Source organism: Dromiciops gliroides, chromosome 4 (assembly GCF_019393635.1).
Source record: "Dromiciops gliroides isolate mDroGli1 chromosome 4, mDroGli1.pri, whole genome shotgun sequence".
Taxonomy (NCBI): Eukaryota; Metazoa; Chordata; class Mammalia; order Microbiotheria; family Microbiotheriidae; genus Dromiciops; species Dromiciops gliroides.
In genome coordinates, this window is record NC_057864.1 from 126285708 (window position 1) to 126304520 (window position 18813).

Here is an 18813-nt window from a genome sequence, read left to right on the forward strand (position 1 = left end):
GACCTAAGGGATCATTTTGTCTCTTATTTTAGACAGGTAGAGTGATACAGTAAATAAAGCGTGAGCCTTGGAGCTGAGAACTGGTTTTGAATCCTCTTCAAACACCCACTGGCTGTGTGACCCCACCTAGAGTCTTGGTCATCTCATCTGTGAAGTGGAGCCAATAACAGCACCTACCTCATAGAGTTGGAAGGCTCAAAAGCAGTAAGGTGCATAAAATGCTTTTTAAATGGGAGCTTTTATCACCATTATAGATGAGGAAATTTGAAACCAAGAGATGTTTAGTGATTTGCCCCAGGTCATACAGGTGGAAAGTCAGAGTTGGTATTTAAACCCAGATCCTCTGACTGCAAGATACAATTCTCTTTCCCCTACCCCACCCTGCTTTAACCCTTGAAATAGGAGTCAACACATTTGCCCTGAGTACAAAGACCTAGAACCCTGCCCCACTTCCCCCAACATCTGTTTCTCTGAGTATGTCACTCCTCGATTCAAACATCTTCATTGGCGGGAGGAGCTAGGTGGCTCAGTGGATAAAGCACGGGCCCTGGATTCAGGAGGACCTGAGTTCAAATTCGTCCTCAGACACTTGACACTTAGTAACTGTGTGACCCTGTGCAAGTCACTTAACCCCCATTGCCCTGCCCAAAAAGAAAAACAAATTTTCATTTGCTCCCCATTGCCTACCAACTAAAGTATGAATTTCTGATGCTGGCATCCAGGGCCTTCCACATTCTGACTCCAACCTACCTTTCCTAAACCCTACATTACAACCAATCTGAACTTCCCACTCTGCCATCTTTGTTCTAACCTCTCCTGCTTCCTCTCCTTTCCACAGAGAATCGCCCATGCACGAAATAGACTCCTGCACCATCACCCACCAAAGTCTACCTCCTCTTCTTCAAGGTGTCACCTGCTCCAAGAAGCCTCCCTGCCCCCAAGAGAAAGTGTTCTCTTTCTCTTCAGACTTCTCATTGCATTTAGCCTGGACCCTTCCTCTGTACTTATGAATTTAACTACTTCTCTCTCATAATTATTTATTTTTACATCTCTCCTCCCCCATACATTTCTGTGATCCCTCATAGTAGGACCTACAAGCTCATAAGACCATAGAACTGGAACTGGAGGGAACTTCTGGGGCCATCTAGTTCAACCCCCTCAGTCTACAGATGAGGAAACTGAGAGACTCGAGGAGGACAAAGATGGTTCAATGATTTCCAAGGTGCAACTATCAGAGATGGAATCCTGAGATGGTTTTCTTTCCAATGATTCGTGCTTTCTCCATCCATCTTTGACTCCCCAGTCAGTGTCTTGTACAGTGTCTTGCACACAGTAGATGGTTAATAAACATTTCTTAGATCTAACTGCTTCAGGCCTATCCGTTGCCCTTGCTCCCTAAGTAAATCTTCCTTTGAAAATTCAATCCCTGGGGGCAGCTAGGTGGCACAGTTGATAAAGCACTGGCCTTGAATTCAGGAGGACCTGAGTTCAAATCTGGCCTCAGACACTTGAAACTTACTAGCTGTGTGACCCTGGGCAAGTTACTTAACCCCCATTGCCTCCCCTTCCCCCCAAAAAAAAGAAAGAAAGAAAATTCAATCCCTAAAGTGATATATAGTGTACAGGGTCAAGCTGTTTCAGACATCACCTTTTCCAGGAATATGTATGTAACTCATACATCTCTGGATATTTCCCTTGATACTGTCTCTGGATACTTACCTAACTAAAATAATGATGCCTGTACCACCCCCATCTCTCCCTCAACCCCAACCTTGCAAAGCAATAGCACCCAGGAAGATAAGTTCAGAGGACTTAGCAGCCTTTTCTTAAAGTTACAGCACACACTGTCAACACACATTAAATCTGCCCAGCCAAGTCACTCAGGAAGAACTAAGTTGAGCAGGTGGGGCATCTCCCATGGCACAAATCCTGTTCAGGGATGCACGGAGATACTACCTCCACTGGTACCTGCTGATGGATAGAAAAAGACAGCCCTCTTTGAAGTACAGATTCCAAAATAAAAATGGGCAGGCAGGCTTGCCACTGAGCAGTTGGCACTGCAGAACCCAGAGAGTTGGGCCCAGCCATGCAAAAATGTAGGCCTCCGGGGGAAATTCTAGTGAGCTCCATCACTGTCATATCCTCAACCTCAAAGGAAGATTCTATTTTGCAGGCAGTTAGAGTACAGAAGGCAGACGCATAGGACAAAATAGTGTGCTCACTGGACAGAAAAGAAAGATGCACCCCCTGTCCCTCCCCCACCAAAAATACCGCAAATTTGGCTTTTGAGAACACCTTTCTCTTCTTCACAAACTCAGTACTTCAAATTAAGGAGATTCTAGTCATGAGGAAAAGGACCCTATAGCACATCATAAGAATCATCATAGTTTGTGCACCAGGATGAACTCGACACATCTCAAACAGAAATCATGACCATTCCCTAAAAACCAAGACTAACCCCTCTTCTGAACTTCCCTTTCCCTCTGGCCTGGCATAGTACTTGGCACATAGTAAGTATCTGATAAATGTTTGTTGATCGAACAACTGTAACTGGCATTTATAAGGCATTTTCATGTTTGCAAATCATTTTACATAAGTTAACTTATTCAGTCCTCACAAAAACCCTGTGCTACAGGTGATGTGGATATTATTATCTCAAATTTACAAAAAAGAAGAGTAAGTAAGACTCAGTACATTTAAGTGACTTGCTTACGGTCACACAACCATGAAGTGTCAAAGGCACTTCAAAACTAAGTCTCTCCAGTGTTTCCCCACTAATACAGGAGCATCTTCTGGAGCTCCTCTCCCAAACCCCCATTGGCATCGGCAATGCCCATCTCCAACTCCTACCTCAGAACTGTAGGGGTTGCCGTGAGGGATTGAGAGTGGTTTTCTAATCTAGTGGATAGAGTGCTGATCCTGGAGTCAGGAAGACTCCTCTTCCTAAATTGAAATCTGGCCTCAGATATTTCCTAGCTGTGTGACCCTGGACAAATCACTTAACCCTGTTTCCCTCAGTTTCCTCAACTGTAAAATGAGCTAGATAAAGGGATGGTAAACCACTCCACCATCTTTGCCAAGAAAATGCCAAATGAGGTCACAGAGATTTGGACATAACTGCAGATGACTGAACAACAACAAATTTTATCATCATAATCATTGGGGGAGCATATTGGTGGGGACTCGTGTACTATATGTCATTAGAAAACTACCCTCAAAGCTTCTCCTTCTGCTCTAGACCACTTTGTAGATGTTCTTCAAGGCTCTGCATGTAAGACGTTTTCCCTCCAATATTCTCCCTTTAATTTGACATAATTCAACAAATATTTGCTAAGCATCTGCTATACACAAGGCACTGTTCTTGGAATACAAACACAAAAAAGACCCCTGCACTTCAAGGAACTGCCATTATTTTGACAGATACAACACGTACCCAGAGAAGTACATGCAAGAAAGGGAAAGCACTAATACTTGGGGGGAACCAAGGGAGGCTTCAAGAAGATTGTACCTGAGCTGAGTTTAAAGGAAGTTAAAGAAAAAGGAGATGAGGAGTGACCACCCTCCAGGACTGAAGGATGGCCTGAGTGAAAGCACTAAGATGGAAAATAGAATGTCTTGCTCAGAGAAGATCAGATAAGGCTATATGACTAGAATGTAGAAGTAGCAAAAGTGACTGATAAGAAATAAATTGGGAAAGGTCAGTTGGAATCACATTTTGTAGGGCTTTTAATAGCAGGCAGAAAACTTTATATTTTATTCTAAAGGTAATCACTGAAGGATTTTTAGCATGGGAATGACATGATACAACCTATGCCTTGTGAAGGATGGATTGGCAAGGGGAGAGGAAGGGGAGTGGCTGGGTAAGCTGAAAGGGATAAATGTGACATGTTGCAAATATGGACCAGAATAGTCTCAGCCAATGGTTTGATCTGAGAAGTGGGGTAGAGGGAAGAATCAAAGATGACTATAAGCTTGCAATTTTAGGTGAATGGCAGAATGGGATGGTTCCCCCAACAGAAATGGGACATCTGGGAGTCTAGGGATATGGGATAATATGATAAATTTGGTTTGGGGTTTGTTGATTTTGAGACGGCTCCAGAACATGTGGGTGGAAATATTCAGAATGCAGTTAGCATGCTGGAATTCAAGAGAGCTTAGGACCAGGCATATTGACTTGAGAGTCATCTATGTAAGGATGACCATTGGACCCAAGGGATGGATGATTTCACTAAAGAAGAAAATGTAAAGAGAAAAAGAAAGAAGACCAAAGACAGGAAATCCACACTTTGGTGGTAGGAGATGGATGTTGATCCAGCAAAAGACACTGAGAAGAAACAGATAGTTAGGAGAAGAGCCACAAGAGAGCAGTTGTGTACAGGGAATGACAAGTAGGTCAGTTTGCCTGGAATGTAGAATACAGAAGGGAAAGCAATATGAAATGAGTCTGAGAAGATAGAGAGGAGCCAGATGGTGAATAAATTTAAATTGCAGATAGAGAAGTTTATAGTTTATCCTAGCAGCAATAGGGAGCCACTGAGGCTGCTTTAGCATGGGAACAATATGGTCAGATTCACGCTTTAGGAATAACAATTTGACAATTATGTGGAGGATGAACTGGAGAAGAGAGAGACTAAGGACTGATAGGTCACTTGGGCAGCTCTGATAGTCTGGGAGGAAGAAATGAGGGCCTAAACTAGGGTGATCTTGCTTTTATTAAACATACCTGCCAGCAACAAATGTGCTAAGCCTTTCTGTGCTGCATTCTGAATGACACACAACCGAATGATCTCCTTATATTATGATATCAGGAGAATGAGATAAGAATAAAGGGAAGTTAGGAGGCAAAGTGGATAGAGTGCCAGTCCTGGCATCAGGAAGACTCATCTTCACAAGTTCAAACTTGGCCTCAGATACTTACTAGCTGTGTGACCCTGGGCAAGTCCCTTAACCCTGTTTGCCTCAGTTTCCTCATCTGTAAAGTGAGCTGGAGAAGGAAATGGTAAACCACTCCAGTATTTTTACCAAGAAAATCCCAAATAGGACCGTGAAAAGTCAGGCACAACTGAAAACCACTGAACAAACAACAAAGGAGAAATGCAGGAAAACTGTATGCAAATCCAAAGAGTGAGAGACCACACTCACTGAGGTGTCAGAAGTTGTTTCATGAAAGTGGTGGTACCTGAGTTGGGTCTTGAAAGAAGAGGTTGGGGGACAGTGTGAGGAAGTCCATTCTAGTCTACTTGTGCTTAGAAAGAACAAAGATATAGAGGAAAAAAGAGGCAGTGTGCTTTGGATGAAAGTACATGAAAGAGAATAGGATAAGATGAGGCTAGAAAGGAAGTTTGGAGACAAAGGTAGAGATCACTGAATGGCAGGATCGAGAATCTATACTTTCTTTTGTGGGTGATAGAGATAGACAAAATGTGTCTGAGTCAAAGAGTGCCATTATCAAAGCAATGCATTGGGAAGTCTATTTAGACAGCAGGGCAAAGGCTGCATTGGAGAGGGGATAGACCGCAAGACTATAGAAGGCAAATGAGAAGAAATGAGGCCATGAACAAAAAGAGGCAGAGATGGAGTAGAAAAAATATTGGATTTGGAATTCTAGTCCTGGCTCTCCCATTTGCTACCTGTGTGACCTCAGGCTAATCACTTTACCTTTTGGGGAATCTCTTCTATGAAATTAAGGGGTTCAACTAGATCCCCTCTAAATTTCCTTCCAGCTCTGTGAAAGGTAACTGCCATGGGAATTGAAAGGAGATAGATGTGAGGTTTATTTCAGTGCTAACATCAAATGGACTTGGCAAATGATTGGACATGGAGAGGGGTAAAGAAGAAAAATGAATCCAAGATGGCTATGAGGTTATAAGGCTTGGTGAGGAGCAGAATGTGGGTATCATCAACAAAAATTGAGAAATTAGGGGTAGCAGCAGGCTTTGAGGAGAAAAATGAGAAGTTCAGTTTGGAACATTTGCCAACAATAATGTTTGTTGAGTTTGTGGTGCCTACGGGACATCTAGATGGAGACAGAAAGTTAGCAACTGGAAACAAATGATTGGAATGCTTGGAAGAAATGAAGGATGAGAATATAGATTTGGGGGTCATCTTCATTGAGGTGATAATCGATGTAATAGGAGTGAGTGGCATCAGCAAAAGGAAGCACAGAAAGTTAAAAGAAGGGGGTTCTAAGTGTCCTTGTCTGTTAAATGAGAGGAAAGAGCTGACGTTCCTTCCAGCTCTGAATCCTCTGAATATATGGGCTTGACTTGGTGCTGTTTTGATTTCAGATGGGATAAAAAAGAAGTGAGCTAAGTTTTAATCAGTCTTTTGATCTGAGTGTACTCATTTAATGCTATCATTCAGTTCACCCATCTCAGAGCTATCCTACCACCCAAGGAAAAAAAAAAAACTTTCCCTAAACTCTCAAGTAAGCCATCAAAACCACACACACACACACACACACACACACACACACACACACACACACACACACACACACCTCTGGAAGTTAAGAGAAAGATAGGGTTGCAGGTGTTATAGCATAATACTTCTCTCCTGCTAATAGTTATTCTTTTCACTTGTTAGTTCACTACTAAATTAATCAGTATAAGATTCCCAAGTCCAGCCAACTGGAATGTAATCCCACCAAGGTATTCCACAAAACTCCATCGTTACAAAATAATTGAGATATTTCAGGAAGCTCATTATTTTAAAAGGTCCCCTCAGTCCCAGGGAATTCTATGTTACCCCTAGCTCAACTTGTTTAGAAACTGACAGTGTTGAGGATGCTATGGTTCAGTATGTTAAACCAATACAGATTTGGAGACTGATATTAGGGGATCGAGTTCTTTCTGACTGAGACCTCAGATATGTAGACTGAGATCAGAGTTGGTTTGCTTTTCATGAAAATCATAACTAGGATGAGGCCATGAGACCTTTGTCCCAAGGCACCATTGTCTGTGGGGGTGGTGGTAGGTTAAGGAGGTATGGAGTACATTTCCTTGGCAGGGGCAGTCTTGGGTAGTGGTCTAGAGACTACCTCTGTTTCAAGAGGCAAAACTCCACTTTTTCCTGGCTTTACTACATGGGAGTATGGGTATCTCTCTGGGGAACAGAGTGCCCCTTTTCCCCTTACCTACGATGGTACCTGTCATAGATACAATGATTTCCTCTTTGAATTGTCCTCGATACCAACTGCAACTCATCCCTACTGTCCCATCAGTCTTCCCTCCCCCTCCAGGAGAAAGAATTCCTCATCTGCTCTACCTGAAAAGGGTCGGATAGGCCCCCCATCTCCCTCCCTTCATTAAAGACCTCAGAACCTCAGTATGGGCCTCAGCCAGTCCCAGGCAAAGTTGTGAAGCAGGAGGAAATCATGTTTGTCCTAAACAATTTCAGCACCCCTCTTTGAACACCTCCTTCTTTTCCTCACATTACTCCCCAGCCTCCTAATCCTACCAGAGACCACTTCCCTTGTGCTCAGAATCCTCCTCTTTTTCAAACCTGCTTATAGGGAAGGAAAGGATGGCAAAAATACTAAGCATGAAGTGATGCTCTGCACCTGCATAAGGAGTTTACTGAGTGTGTTTCAGAGCTTCTTGGGATAGAGATACATGTGATTCCAGATACTCTTGGGGAGAGAAATTCATGGCAAGAGAAACTGCAGATATGTAAGGGAAGCTGGCTCAACATGTACTATTTTGTCTCCCTAGAAACTGCTAGAATGAACCTTCTTAGGTGAGTCTATTCTCTCCTTCTCTCTCTCTCTCTCTCTCTCTCTCTCTCTCTCTCTCTCTCTCTCTCTCTCTCTCTCTCTCTCTCTCTTTCTCTCCCCTTCTCCCTTCTCTCCCCCTTCTCCCATTCTCTTTCCCTATTCTTTCCTCTTTGCCCCATCCCTCTCCCTCTGTTCCCTCTCTTTCTCTTCCCCCTTTCTTTCTTACCCTCCTCCTCCTCTCCCTCTGTTCCCTCTTCCCTACTCTCCCCTCTTTTATTTTCTCCCCCTTCCTCTCTTTCAACTTGAACTGAACTGTTATCTTGCTCTCAGCTAAAGAGCTCTTTCACTCTTATTTTCTGGTATATTCTAATCTGTAGAACTCTAATTTCTGTTTGCTGTTCTGCTTTGCTAAATAGGTTTACTCAATATTTGTAATGGTCTTTTGTGTACCAATGTTTGGTGAGAAGGAGCTAATCGGGTGAGTGTAAACTAAAGGTTACTCTCCTCCCTAAAGAGAGAACAGGAAAACAGCTCTGCTTCTGAACACAGACTGCTACACTCAGACCAGAAATATTTGAGGGGGCAGATATACGTATAGCTCTAATCCTATGCCCCTCTCAGAGACTAAAGAAAAGGGCACCCAGATTCATGGTATTTCAGGGGGCTGCCTGCCCCTACCTCTTTCTCTCCACAGATGCAGTACTGACCTCATATCTATCTGGGCAACCATTTCCATACATTCAGACAACCCATGTGGGTTGTCTGACACAATACATTCAGTAACAACAAGATGAAAGGGACTGGTAAAGTTTAAAAGAGATATTATCTTGAGCACTGACTTTGGAGTCAGATGATATGAATAAGAATCCTGACTCTGCTACTTATCACCTATGTGACTTTAGGAAAGTCATTTTATCTCTATGGTTTCCTCATCTGGAAAATGAAGATATTGTACTATAAGAGGGTTGTTGGTCTTAGGTCCTTTCCTGCTGTAAATTTTATGGTCCACTATCTCTGAGGTCTCTTCCTATTAGATTGTAGGCTCCTTGAGGGCAGGTAACATATTTGCCTTTCTTTGTATCCTTAGAGGTTAGTACTGTACCAGGTACACCCTAAGCTTTTATTCAATGTTTGTTGTCTTGACCCAACTTTTCCAGTTCTGAATCCTGTGATCCTACAGTATAATCTCTCTTCTGGTGATTTTTTATATTTCTACTGGGCTCAGAGTCTTAAGCCAAAGGGTGAGATCTTTATTTAAGGAATTTCTTCCATCAAGACATTTGAAAAAGTATTGGGGGGAAGCAGAAGGACCTTTCTTGCATTCCTAAAATCATACCATAGACTTAGGCAGCCACCTTCTTTGCCAATCCAATCTGGTTCCAGATAAATTTCATCCTTGAGCAACAGAAAAGAGGCCAAGAGATAGGCATGAAGAAGTTAGACACATTTGTTTGGCCACCAAGATTGTTTTGGTATAGACTTGAGATTTCATTTGTATTTCTTATTGTTGTTCAGTAATATCAGTCATGTCCAACTCCTTGTAACCTCATTTGGGGTTTCCTTGGCAAAAATATTGGAGTGATTTGTCATTACTTTCTCAAGCTCATTTTACAGAAGAGGAAATTGAGGCAAACAGGGTAAAGTGACTTGCCAAGAGTCACCGAGCTAGTAAATGTTTGAGGCCGGATTTGAACTCCTGTTTCTAGGCCTGTATCTCTGTGCACTGCACCATCTTTGCATTGGTTACTCTAAAAGAAACTCCTTGAATCAATACAGATTAGCAGCTGCCTTGCAACTTGTAATCCCATGACACTGAAAAGTTGTGATTTGCCCAGGATCACAGAGCTAGCACATCTCAGAGACAGGATGTGAGCACAAGTCATTCGGACTCTGAGGCTGCTCTCTATCCACTACATGCTGCTGCCTCTCAACCATTACAATGACAAAAGGGAAAGGGGATTACAGATTGTAAAAAATTCAGAGCTGGATCAAAATTCTCACAATGCTGGTGGCAGGTGCATGAAAACAGTAAATTCCATGATGGCGGTGGCTACTCATTTCTGGTAGAAGTGTGAGGAAACTGGGCCCTCGATGCTTATTGCAAAGAACCTTTCCATAGATACAACAAAGGAAGAGCCAACCATAAAATGAAACCTACTACATGAGGAACTCAAACCCACCTGAGACTCGACTTTCCAGCTAAACATAGTCCAGGGAGGAAGGAAAAAGGGCAGGATCCCATTATTTCTTTGCTCTCTGGCATCCTTTAGCCTGCCCCATGAAACAGAGAATAAAAATCCTAGTAGGAAGGAACATAGTGCATTTCAGAACCTCCAGGGAGGCTCCTGGGAACATGGGAGAGTTAGTGAGAAAGGCTGCTTGAGACAAAGGATAGACCTGATAGCCAACAAATTCAGAACAAAGAACCCTAGTAACAAGTCAGAGGATGAACCCAGATGTGAAGTACCTGGTAAAGTGAATAGCCAATGCTGAGCATCCCCTGTCCAAACCTCTTCTTCCTCCTGCAGTTTTTCTGCATTAGACCCAGCAGCACTGTACAGCAGGGCTCACTTGGGTTCCCTTCATGGTGGTCATCTGCCTCATCCAATCGGATCTTGAACTGAGGATTGGTCCAGTATGTAGCTGTGCAGTACATGGATGTTCATTTACCCCCAGAAAAAGAAGAAAAAAAGAAGAAACATCAAAAGATATCTTGGCCATTTCTGTGATATAGCATAGCTGTGGTCAAACAATTCCTAGTTTATGCTTCTAGGTATATTTTTTTCAGCAAAGGGGTCACATTTTCCCATTATGTTTTTTGTAACATTCAAATATAGTGAGAGACAGCTTAGCAAAGAGGATAGAAAGCCTGTCTTGCAATGAGGAAGACCTGGGTTCAAGTACCACCTCTGACACATACTATGTGACCCTGGTCAAGTCAATTAACTTCTGTGTTCTAGGGAATTCTCTAAGACCATAATTTGCAAAGAAGATGCCAACCTACATTGGTATGGGGGTCTTTCCTTCTCCAGATGGTTCTCTATATCAAGGAAATCACAGTTCCAGTCCCTATCCCTACCTCCCTGCCCCACCCCCCTACACACACACACACACACACACACACACACACACACATACTTAAATAGGAGGTCAAGAGCCAGAGAGAGTATGACTAATTAAAAATATTTAAAATGCCTAATCCCGTGGGATACTTGACCTGGTGTTTGAGCATTACCATGAAGTATGACTCCCAAGTGTCATGTGGCCTGAGGAAAATAAAATTTATTATAGTGAATTTGTTTGGCATGATACAGTAGAAGGAGCAAAGGCACTAGAGTCAGAGGGCTTGGGTTCAAATCTCCCCTCCAATTCTTGTTACCTCTACAACCTTGGACAAATCACCTAACTTTCTTGGGCGTTGGTTTCTTCATCTGTAAAGCTTAGGGGAGGGTTGGGCAAGGTGGACTAAATGGCTTCTGGGGTCACCTTCACCTCCAGGTCTATGATCCTATAAACCAATCTTTTTTTTTTTTTTTTGCAGGGCAATGAGGGTTAAGTGACTTGCCCAGGGTCACACAGCTAGTAAGTGTCAAGTGTCTGAGACCAGATTTGAACTCAGGTCTTCCTGAATCCAGGGCCGGTGCTTTATCCACTGTGCCACCTAGCTGCCCCACCCCATAAACCAATCTTAAGGATTGTTACTAACTTATATTGCAAATAAAGGAAAATGTGAACTATTAGGTAAGAGGAGAAAACTGAACCTGGTCCATTTTCTCTAAATTGAACCATTCTAGAAATCCCTGGTAGAATAGGGGCTTCTGAAAACAAGTGGAATTTAAGTAGAAAAACCACTCACAGAGAAGAAAAGGACACTCAGCGGAGTCCCAATGAACCAGAATGATCCTTTCTTCTAAATCCTTCAGCTCCTGCTACCTATCTGACCTTGGGCAAGCTTAAGTTCTCTCTGCTAAAAGAGGGCGTTGGACTAGATGCTCTCTGAGGCTCCCTCTAGCTCTGGGTTTATGATCTTATGATCCTAAGCCTCCAAGTGTCTGTTTCCTGGTTTACCAAAACAAGTCTAAACTCCTGGGAAGAGGAAGGATCATCTATTGTTGCCCAGGAGTTCAGAGCTCTCCAGATGAAAGGCAGGGTTTCAGAAAAGATGGGGATGGTTACCTAGATAACACCCCACTCAGAAGTGCTCTGTGTAACAGGACTATAAAGGCAATGCTCTTCTGGGCTGATTGACATTCAGGGGACATAGCTGCCCCAGAAAGATTAGACCTCAGGCCAAGTGACCAATCACTTTGCTTAAGTTGTCTCGGAACTTCATTTTGCTTATGAAACATAGACTTCTTATATAGTATGATTTCTTTTATGGTGTATAAAGAAAACTCTTTGGCAATTAAGCATGGCCACCATGATACCTTTTATTCTCAAAGGGAGTTCTGTTTCAGAGAGAAGATTACCCAGCCAAATGGTACCTGGAGATTTTACATGTGGAAACTGAGATCCAGAAAGGTTGGGAGAACTTTCAAAGGACACACAAATCCATAAGAGGAATCAGAATGATAAATAAATTGGAGAAGCCATGGATGACTACGATTCTTATCCTGTATCCTCAACAATTTTAGTAATGTTGCTTCTAAGCTTCTCTTATTCTTTAGTAAGAGTCTAATTAAATAGACTAGCAAGGTATCTGGAGATGTTCGAAAGGCATTTACTAGTATTACAGACTCTTTTAACTCCTCACTCTATCACTTAATAGCCATATGACTTTGGAGGAGTCACATCTGATTTCTGAGCCTCAGTTCCCTCATCTATAGAATGAAAGGCCTAGATTCTCTAAGATCTCTTGAAATTTTGACATTTTAGGATTGTATGATAATGATAGCATTGTTTCAACTTTGTCTTCTAGGAATCTAAAGTTCCAGAATCATAATTAGGGCAAGTGTCTCTGGATTTTTAAGTTAACTACATGTAAGCTATAGAAGAGACAAAGGATATTTTGAACCGTGTATGTATTTGCATCATTACCAGTTGGCTAGAGAGAGAAATCTGTTCCTGACAGCTGGTTGGCAGGGGTATGCTAGCAATTTGTTGTATGTAGCTACCATATTCACTCCTAGCTGCCCAAATTGATCCATGCAAATATCTGATGTGCCTCTGGGGGGTTGCTAATGGTGATCACATTCTAATATCTCTCAAATGCACTATAATCTCTGCTTTTTTGTTTGTTTGGCTACTACTTGACAGAATTAAAGAAGGGAAATGAGCCATAAAAACAGCAAGTTTGGGTGGGGTTGAGGGCTGGGACAGGAGAAACCTTGATGAGATCCCAAACTGTCAAGTTTGGACTTTATTAGGAAACATGTAGCACCAGGATGTAGATGATACCATGTCCAGAACATAGAGGAGACATGATCCCTGCCCAGTGTGCTTACAATCTAAATCAGGCCAACAAGACATCATCAAATAGAGGAAGTACATGACTTGTATTGATGAGAAGAGAGATTTTGTTTTCCTTCATTCCTCCTTAGAGATGTAGGGTGAGGGGTGGTCATTTTTCTTAAGTCCTTCATCAGGTGTTGCCTCAGCTGGTTCAGCCTAGGAGGAGCCTAAATATACATTAGTTTCCTTCAAAATTGTGAAATACAAGCTTGAGTTTCATGTCTATATCAGAGTTCCCATGTTTAGCAAGACTTTCATCTAAGGTTAGTACATAAGGAAAAGCTTGCCCGGCAAGATCCACGCTCTCCCTCATCTGCCTCTGGCTGTAAAATGTGCTGAGTAAAATAGCTGGTTAGCAGTTAGTGGCTTTTGATGAACAGTATCTACTATGCATCCTCTGTAAAATCAGGCCTTTGTGATGCTCAGGTCCACCTGGTGCACTACTACTGGTGAGCAAAACACTTTGATAAGCTGAACCAACCCCTTGCAATGTTACCACGTAATCACCAGCCAACATTTGGGTTGGCAGGCTCAGATGTAGTGGTGAGGAGGAGACGGTGAAAGTGGAAAAGGAGGCAAGAAGGGAGGAAAATCAGTGGTGGAAGAAAAACATGAGGAGAAGAAGCAGAAGGCTTTAGAGGACTAAGAATGAGAGATACCTGGCACAAAGGTTTCAGTAAAGTTGTGAATTTAGGACTAAAGCCCTATGCCATGTTGCAGGGGACACCTGGCTACCTACCACTGTACCCCCAGATTCTGAACCATGAAAAAACCTTGCCCCCAAGTGGATGCCACTCTAAAAAGTCTAACACCACATCATCCATAGAACAGAAATCTAAAGGCAGTCAGTTCTTGGTGCAGGAAGAACCAACCCAAATAGCAGGCCTTGAGGCGACTCATTCTAGTGTATCTCAAACATCATCCCTTTGGCCCATACCTGGGTAGTTCTGGCAGCCCCCAGCTGTGGAGCCCCTGATCCAGCGGCCATTGAACAAGGCCATGTTCCATTTGTGGATCTCCTCACTGGTCAAGGAGTCAGGAGACAAGTTACAGATCTCCAGCCGAGAGAATTGCCTCTGGAAATCTGAAAATGACATCCTATAGGGGAAAAGAGCAGAGAGTTTCCAGACCAATGAGCTGGGATTGAAATTTAACCAAACACATCCCCTGGGGAATGAAGTCTTTTCTTTCCATACCTACGTGACCAACAATGGAAAAGGAATGTTCTGAAATTCAGTGACACAGATTTGTTTCTGGCAATCCCAGCTATATAACAAAGTCTATGCTTCCCTCAGGGAACGGAGTGACAATACCATAACCTCCACTGTCCAATAAGCTAGATAATATGACTAATACTACAGGGAATTCTCCTTAATGTCTTTGACTGTGGGAAAAACTACAGTGGTTTCTCCTTTTCTCCCCTTTCCCCCATTTAGTACAGCTCCTGACTCTTCCAAAGAAGGGACTAACTAGCTAAGCTAGTCATTTAGTCCAGCCTTTTCTTGATCTCTGGGCTAGATACTAAACCAAGCCAGAGTTGAGTATCTTTTTAACTCTCAAAGATCTCCACGGATGGAGACTTTAGCATCCCTCATGGGGCATACAATATGTACTTAGGTACGTAAATATAAAATACCTATAAAATAGACACAAGGTAACCTTAAAAAGGAATGCACTAGCTGCTGAAGAATCAGGAAGGGCCTTCTACAATAGGTTAGCTGAGTCCTAGGAGAAGCCAGGGATTGTAAGAGGTTTTCCTAAGGAGGGAAAACGTTCCAAACATGGGGTACAACCAGTGAAAAGGCAAGGATTTGGAAGATGAAGCAAGTAGACCAAGATGGCTGGATTCCACATCCCATCGGAGAAGGTGTAAGTTGCTCACATTTTGTTGGTGCATTACTTGGAAGCCACGACGTACACTGAAAGCAGGAATAATTTGTGATGGGATGACTCCATTTTAGAGTTAGGGAAAATGGTGTTTCATTATTTATTTGCCTGAGGTAGCTTAGAAAGCTGGCGGCTAAACAAGGACTTGGATTTCCTGGTTTTGATGTGTCAAATTATAGCAGAGGAAGAATTTAATTTGCACAAAAGGAGGAAGGAAAACAAGGGCCTAATAAAACTGCTCATGACTGTATTCTTATTGCTTTACAATCCACACACCTGAGGAATCAGCATCTCTCAGGCACATCACATCTCTTTGAGCATCCCTATGGCTGTAAGAGGAAATCTACTCCCTTTTGCTTCACCACAAAATTAGATCAGGGAAACTTGAAGCTTAAAGAATAGTCCACACAAAGAATAAGAAAAATTTCTCACCAAAACTCTCCATCTTCAGCTTTCTTGTCTAGTGCCTCCTTCTGCCTGGGGTCTATGTAATTCCATTCAGGGGCACTGAAAGTCAAGCAGAAGTCTTCTATCAGAATCTCTATTTACAGCAGGTCCCTTGGAGATAGTTACTAAATATGGACCTTGCAATGATCGGGGGCCACATATACCCAGCCTTTCCCACTACAGGTAGACTGCTATCACAAAGAACCAGCTTAAACAGGGAGAACCTTGAGTTCATTCAGAAATGAGCCTTAGAGGGTATCTTTTTATGAACAGGAATGAAAGAACAAATTAAGAGAAAATAAGATCTAAAATCTCCTATTTAGAGTACTCTAAGGAAAGGGAGAAACTAGGTAGTGCAGTGGATAGAAACTCTACTTCCTGAGCTCTAATCCAACCTCAGACACTTACTTAGCTCTGTGACCCTGAGCAAGTCACTTAGCCCTATTTGCCCCCATTTTCTAATCTGTAAAATGAGCAAACTACTCTAGTATCTTTGCCAAGAAAACCCCAAATGGGGTCATGAAGAATCAGACTTGACTGAACAACAAGGAAAGGGATTTCAGGAATCATCTTGTCCCAGACCCTCATTTTGCAAATCTTCATTGTTATTGAATTTCATATCTTGTGGGTCCCCATATGAAAATGATTGAAGGTGACAGCTAGGTGACGCGGTGGATAAAGCACCAGCCCTGGATTCAGGAGGACCTGAGTTCAAATCCGGCCTCAGACACTTGACACTTACTAGCTGTGTGACCCTGAGCAAGTCACTTAACCCTCATTTCCCCACATCAAAAAGAAAGAAAGGAAGGAAGGAAGACAGACAGACAGACAGACAGACAGACAGACAGACAGACAGACAGACAGAAAGAAAAAAAGAAAAAAAGAAAGAAAGAAAGAAAGAAAGGAAGGAAGGAAGGAAGGAAGGAAGGAAGGAAGGAAGGAAGGAAGGAAGGAAGGAAGGAAGGAAGGAAGGAAGGAAGGAAGGAAGGAAGAAAGAAAGAAAGAAAGAAAGAAAGAAAGAAAGAAAGAAAGAAAGAAAGAAAGAAAGAAAGAAAGAAAGAAAGAAAGAAAGAAAGAAAGAAAGAAAGAAAGAAAGAAAGAAAGAAAGAAAATGATCAAAGGTCAGTCAGAGAGATGAGATAAACTCATATCAGTTGACTTATATTCCTGGTAAAAGAGGAAACTAAAGCCTACAAAGACTAAGGAACTTACCCAAAGTCCTAAATAGTAAGTAGAAGAGCCTGGATTCAATCAAACCCAGGTTTTCTAGCTCAAAATCTAGTGTTTTTCCCATTATATTAACAATTTTAATCAACAAAAAGTGTAGTAGACATTGTCACAGAATCACAGAAGTCAAGAGTTTGAAGGGAACTCTGAGACCATCCAGTCCAACTCTTACCTGAAAGGCATTCCCTGCTATAATATACCCAGTAAGTGGTCATTCAGCCACTTTCTGAAGAAGTCCAAGGAGGGGAAATCTATTCACCTTTCCAGGCAACTCATTTTGATTTGGAACAGCTCTCACTGCTAGGAAGTTTTTCCCAGCATCAATATTTGAGTGGGGTCAGAGTTTGCATTTTGTCATTAAAGTCACAAGTGGCTGGAACTTCTGAAAGGTGTTCCTTAAACAGCCAACTCTGATATTCAGTGACTGATTGAACAGTTTGTGGATCATTCAGTCCTCTTGTTTTTTGCCCCCTCTTCCTTTTTCTTATCAATGTACCCATCATTACATTTAATATATGATGTTGTGGATTATGTTATCAGTGTGCACATGTATTATTGCATGCTCTTCCAGTATCTATGATCATTTGTGTGTGTCTACCCCACATATACACACTGGATTACAAATTACTTGAGAGCAAAGACCATATTTCATTTAAACTTTGCCTCTCTCCATCACCAAGCATTGTAATTTGGACACAACTAGTGCTTAATAAATGTTTGTTACTGTTGTTCAATTGCATTGCTCCTTTGAGCCTCCATCTGAGTGGACAAGATCAGGGAGACCTTCTCAGTTCATTTCAATGCCTGCTGATTCCTTTGGTTTAAAAAAAAATGTCTTCAACCAAAGGTGAATTAAGTGTTATTTGCAAGAATTATGTTAATTTTGTTACACTTTAGATAATTAGGAATTGGGAAAATTGCCAATCTTGCCAACAGTACTCAGGTTCTGAGATTTGCTCAACTTTGAGTGTCTTAGTTCAATAGGAATCCTCTAATGCAGAGGGAGTAACCCCATGGCCCTAGGTTTGAGTGTAGCAGGCTTTTCAGAACTATAATAATAATAACTCATTTTTATGTGGGCATACTCAGGTTTTCCAAGGACTTTGTTCACAAAAACCCTTTAAGGTGATTAATGGAAGTATCATTATGCCCCTTTTACAAACAGGAAAACTGAGGTTTACAAAAGTTAAGTGACTTGCCACATTTAGTGTTTGAGATAGAATTCAAATCCAGATCTCTTGATCTCTCCATTTCTCCCATGCCCTTGACATTCGATGCTGCCCAAAATCAAACAAAAGATCTTTACATTGCAAATTTTATTGATGCTATTATTAAAATCATTGAAGTCTTTTGAAAGGCTTAAATTGATACAGCTTTGCAGAGCTGTGGGAAGGTGGTCAAATACCTAGCTTATTAAACTGTTAGTTGTGACTCCATATGGGGTTGAGTAATTGAATGTGAGGCTCAAGAAAAATTTGGTAACAGTAAAAGATTATGTATACCTATTTTATATATCTATATACCTAGGGTCGCATAAAAATTTCTTTGGTGAAAAGGGGTCTCAAGTGGGAAAAGTTTAAGAAGCTCTGGCCTAATCAGTCAACAACAGATTTTTTTGGTTTTGTTTTTTGCAAGGCAATGAGGATTAAGTGACTTGTCCAGGGTCACACAGCTAGTGTCAAGTGTCTGAGGCCAGATTTGAACTCCGGTCCTCCTGAATCCAGGACCAGTGCTTTATCCACTGTGCCACCTAGCTGCCCCCTTAACAACAGATTTTTAAAATGCCTTCAAACCACATTTTAGGGGGCAGGGAGGGGCAAACAGGGAGTGACCCTTGGTCAGGTACATTAGTGAATACTGGCTCCTATCTTTGGCCAAGCTGGTCAGACTTGCTCCAGTCTGACCTTTTCTTTTTTTGTTTAAATTAAATGTTATTACTTTTTCAATTATAAGGCATTTCTTTTCTCTCCTACTCCCACTACTGAAAAACAAATCCTTATAACAAATGTTGTCAAGCAAAACAAATTCCCACGTCGACTGGGTCAAAAAAATATATGGCTTATTCTGCACATTGAGCCCATCACTTC

At 41.9% G+C, this 18813-nt stretch overlaps 1 protein-coding gene across 1 annotated transcript in view; it reads right to left on the reverse strand.

The window, feature by feature from the left end:
* Window positions 1–18813, reverse strand: part of CAPN8 (calpain 8) — a 114543-nt gene that overhangs the window by 37904 nt on the left and 57826 nt on the right. The window contains exons 8-10 of the mRNA XM_044005092.1: window positions 15485–15559; window positions 14103–14263; window positions 10182–10357 (exon numbers count right to left, since the gene is read on the reverse strand). Coding sequence (XP_043861027.1) covers window positions 10182–10357; window positions 14103–14263; window positions 15485–15559 — 412 coding nt within the window. The remainder of the gene's footprint in view (window positions 1–10181; window positions 10358–14102; window positions 14264–15484; window positions 15560–18813) is intronic.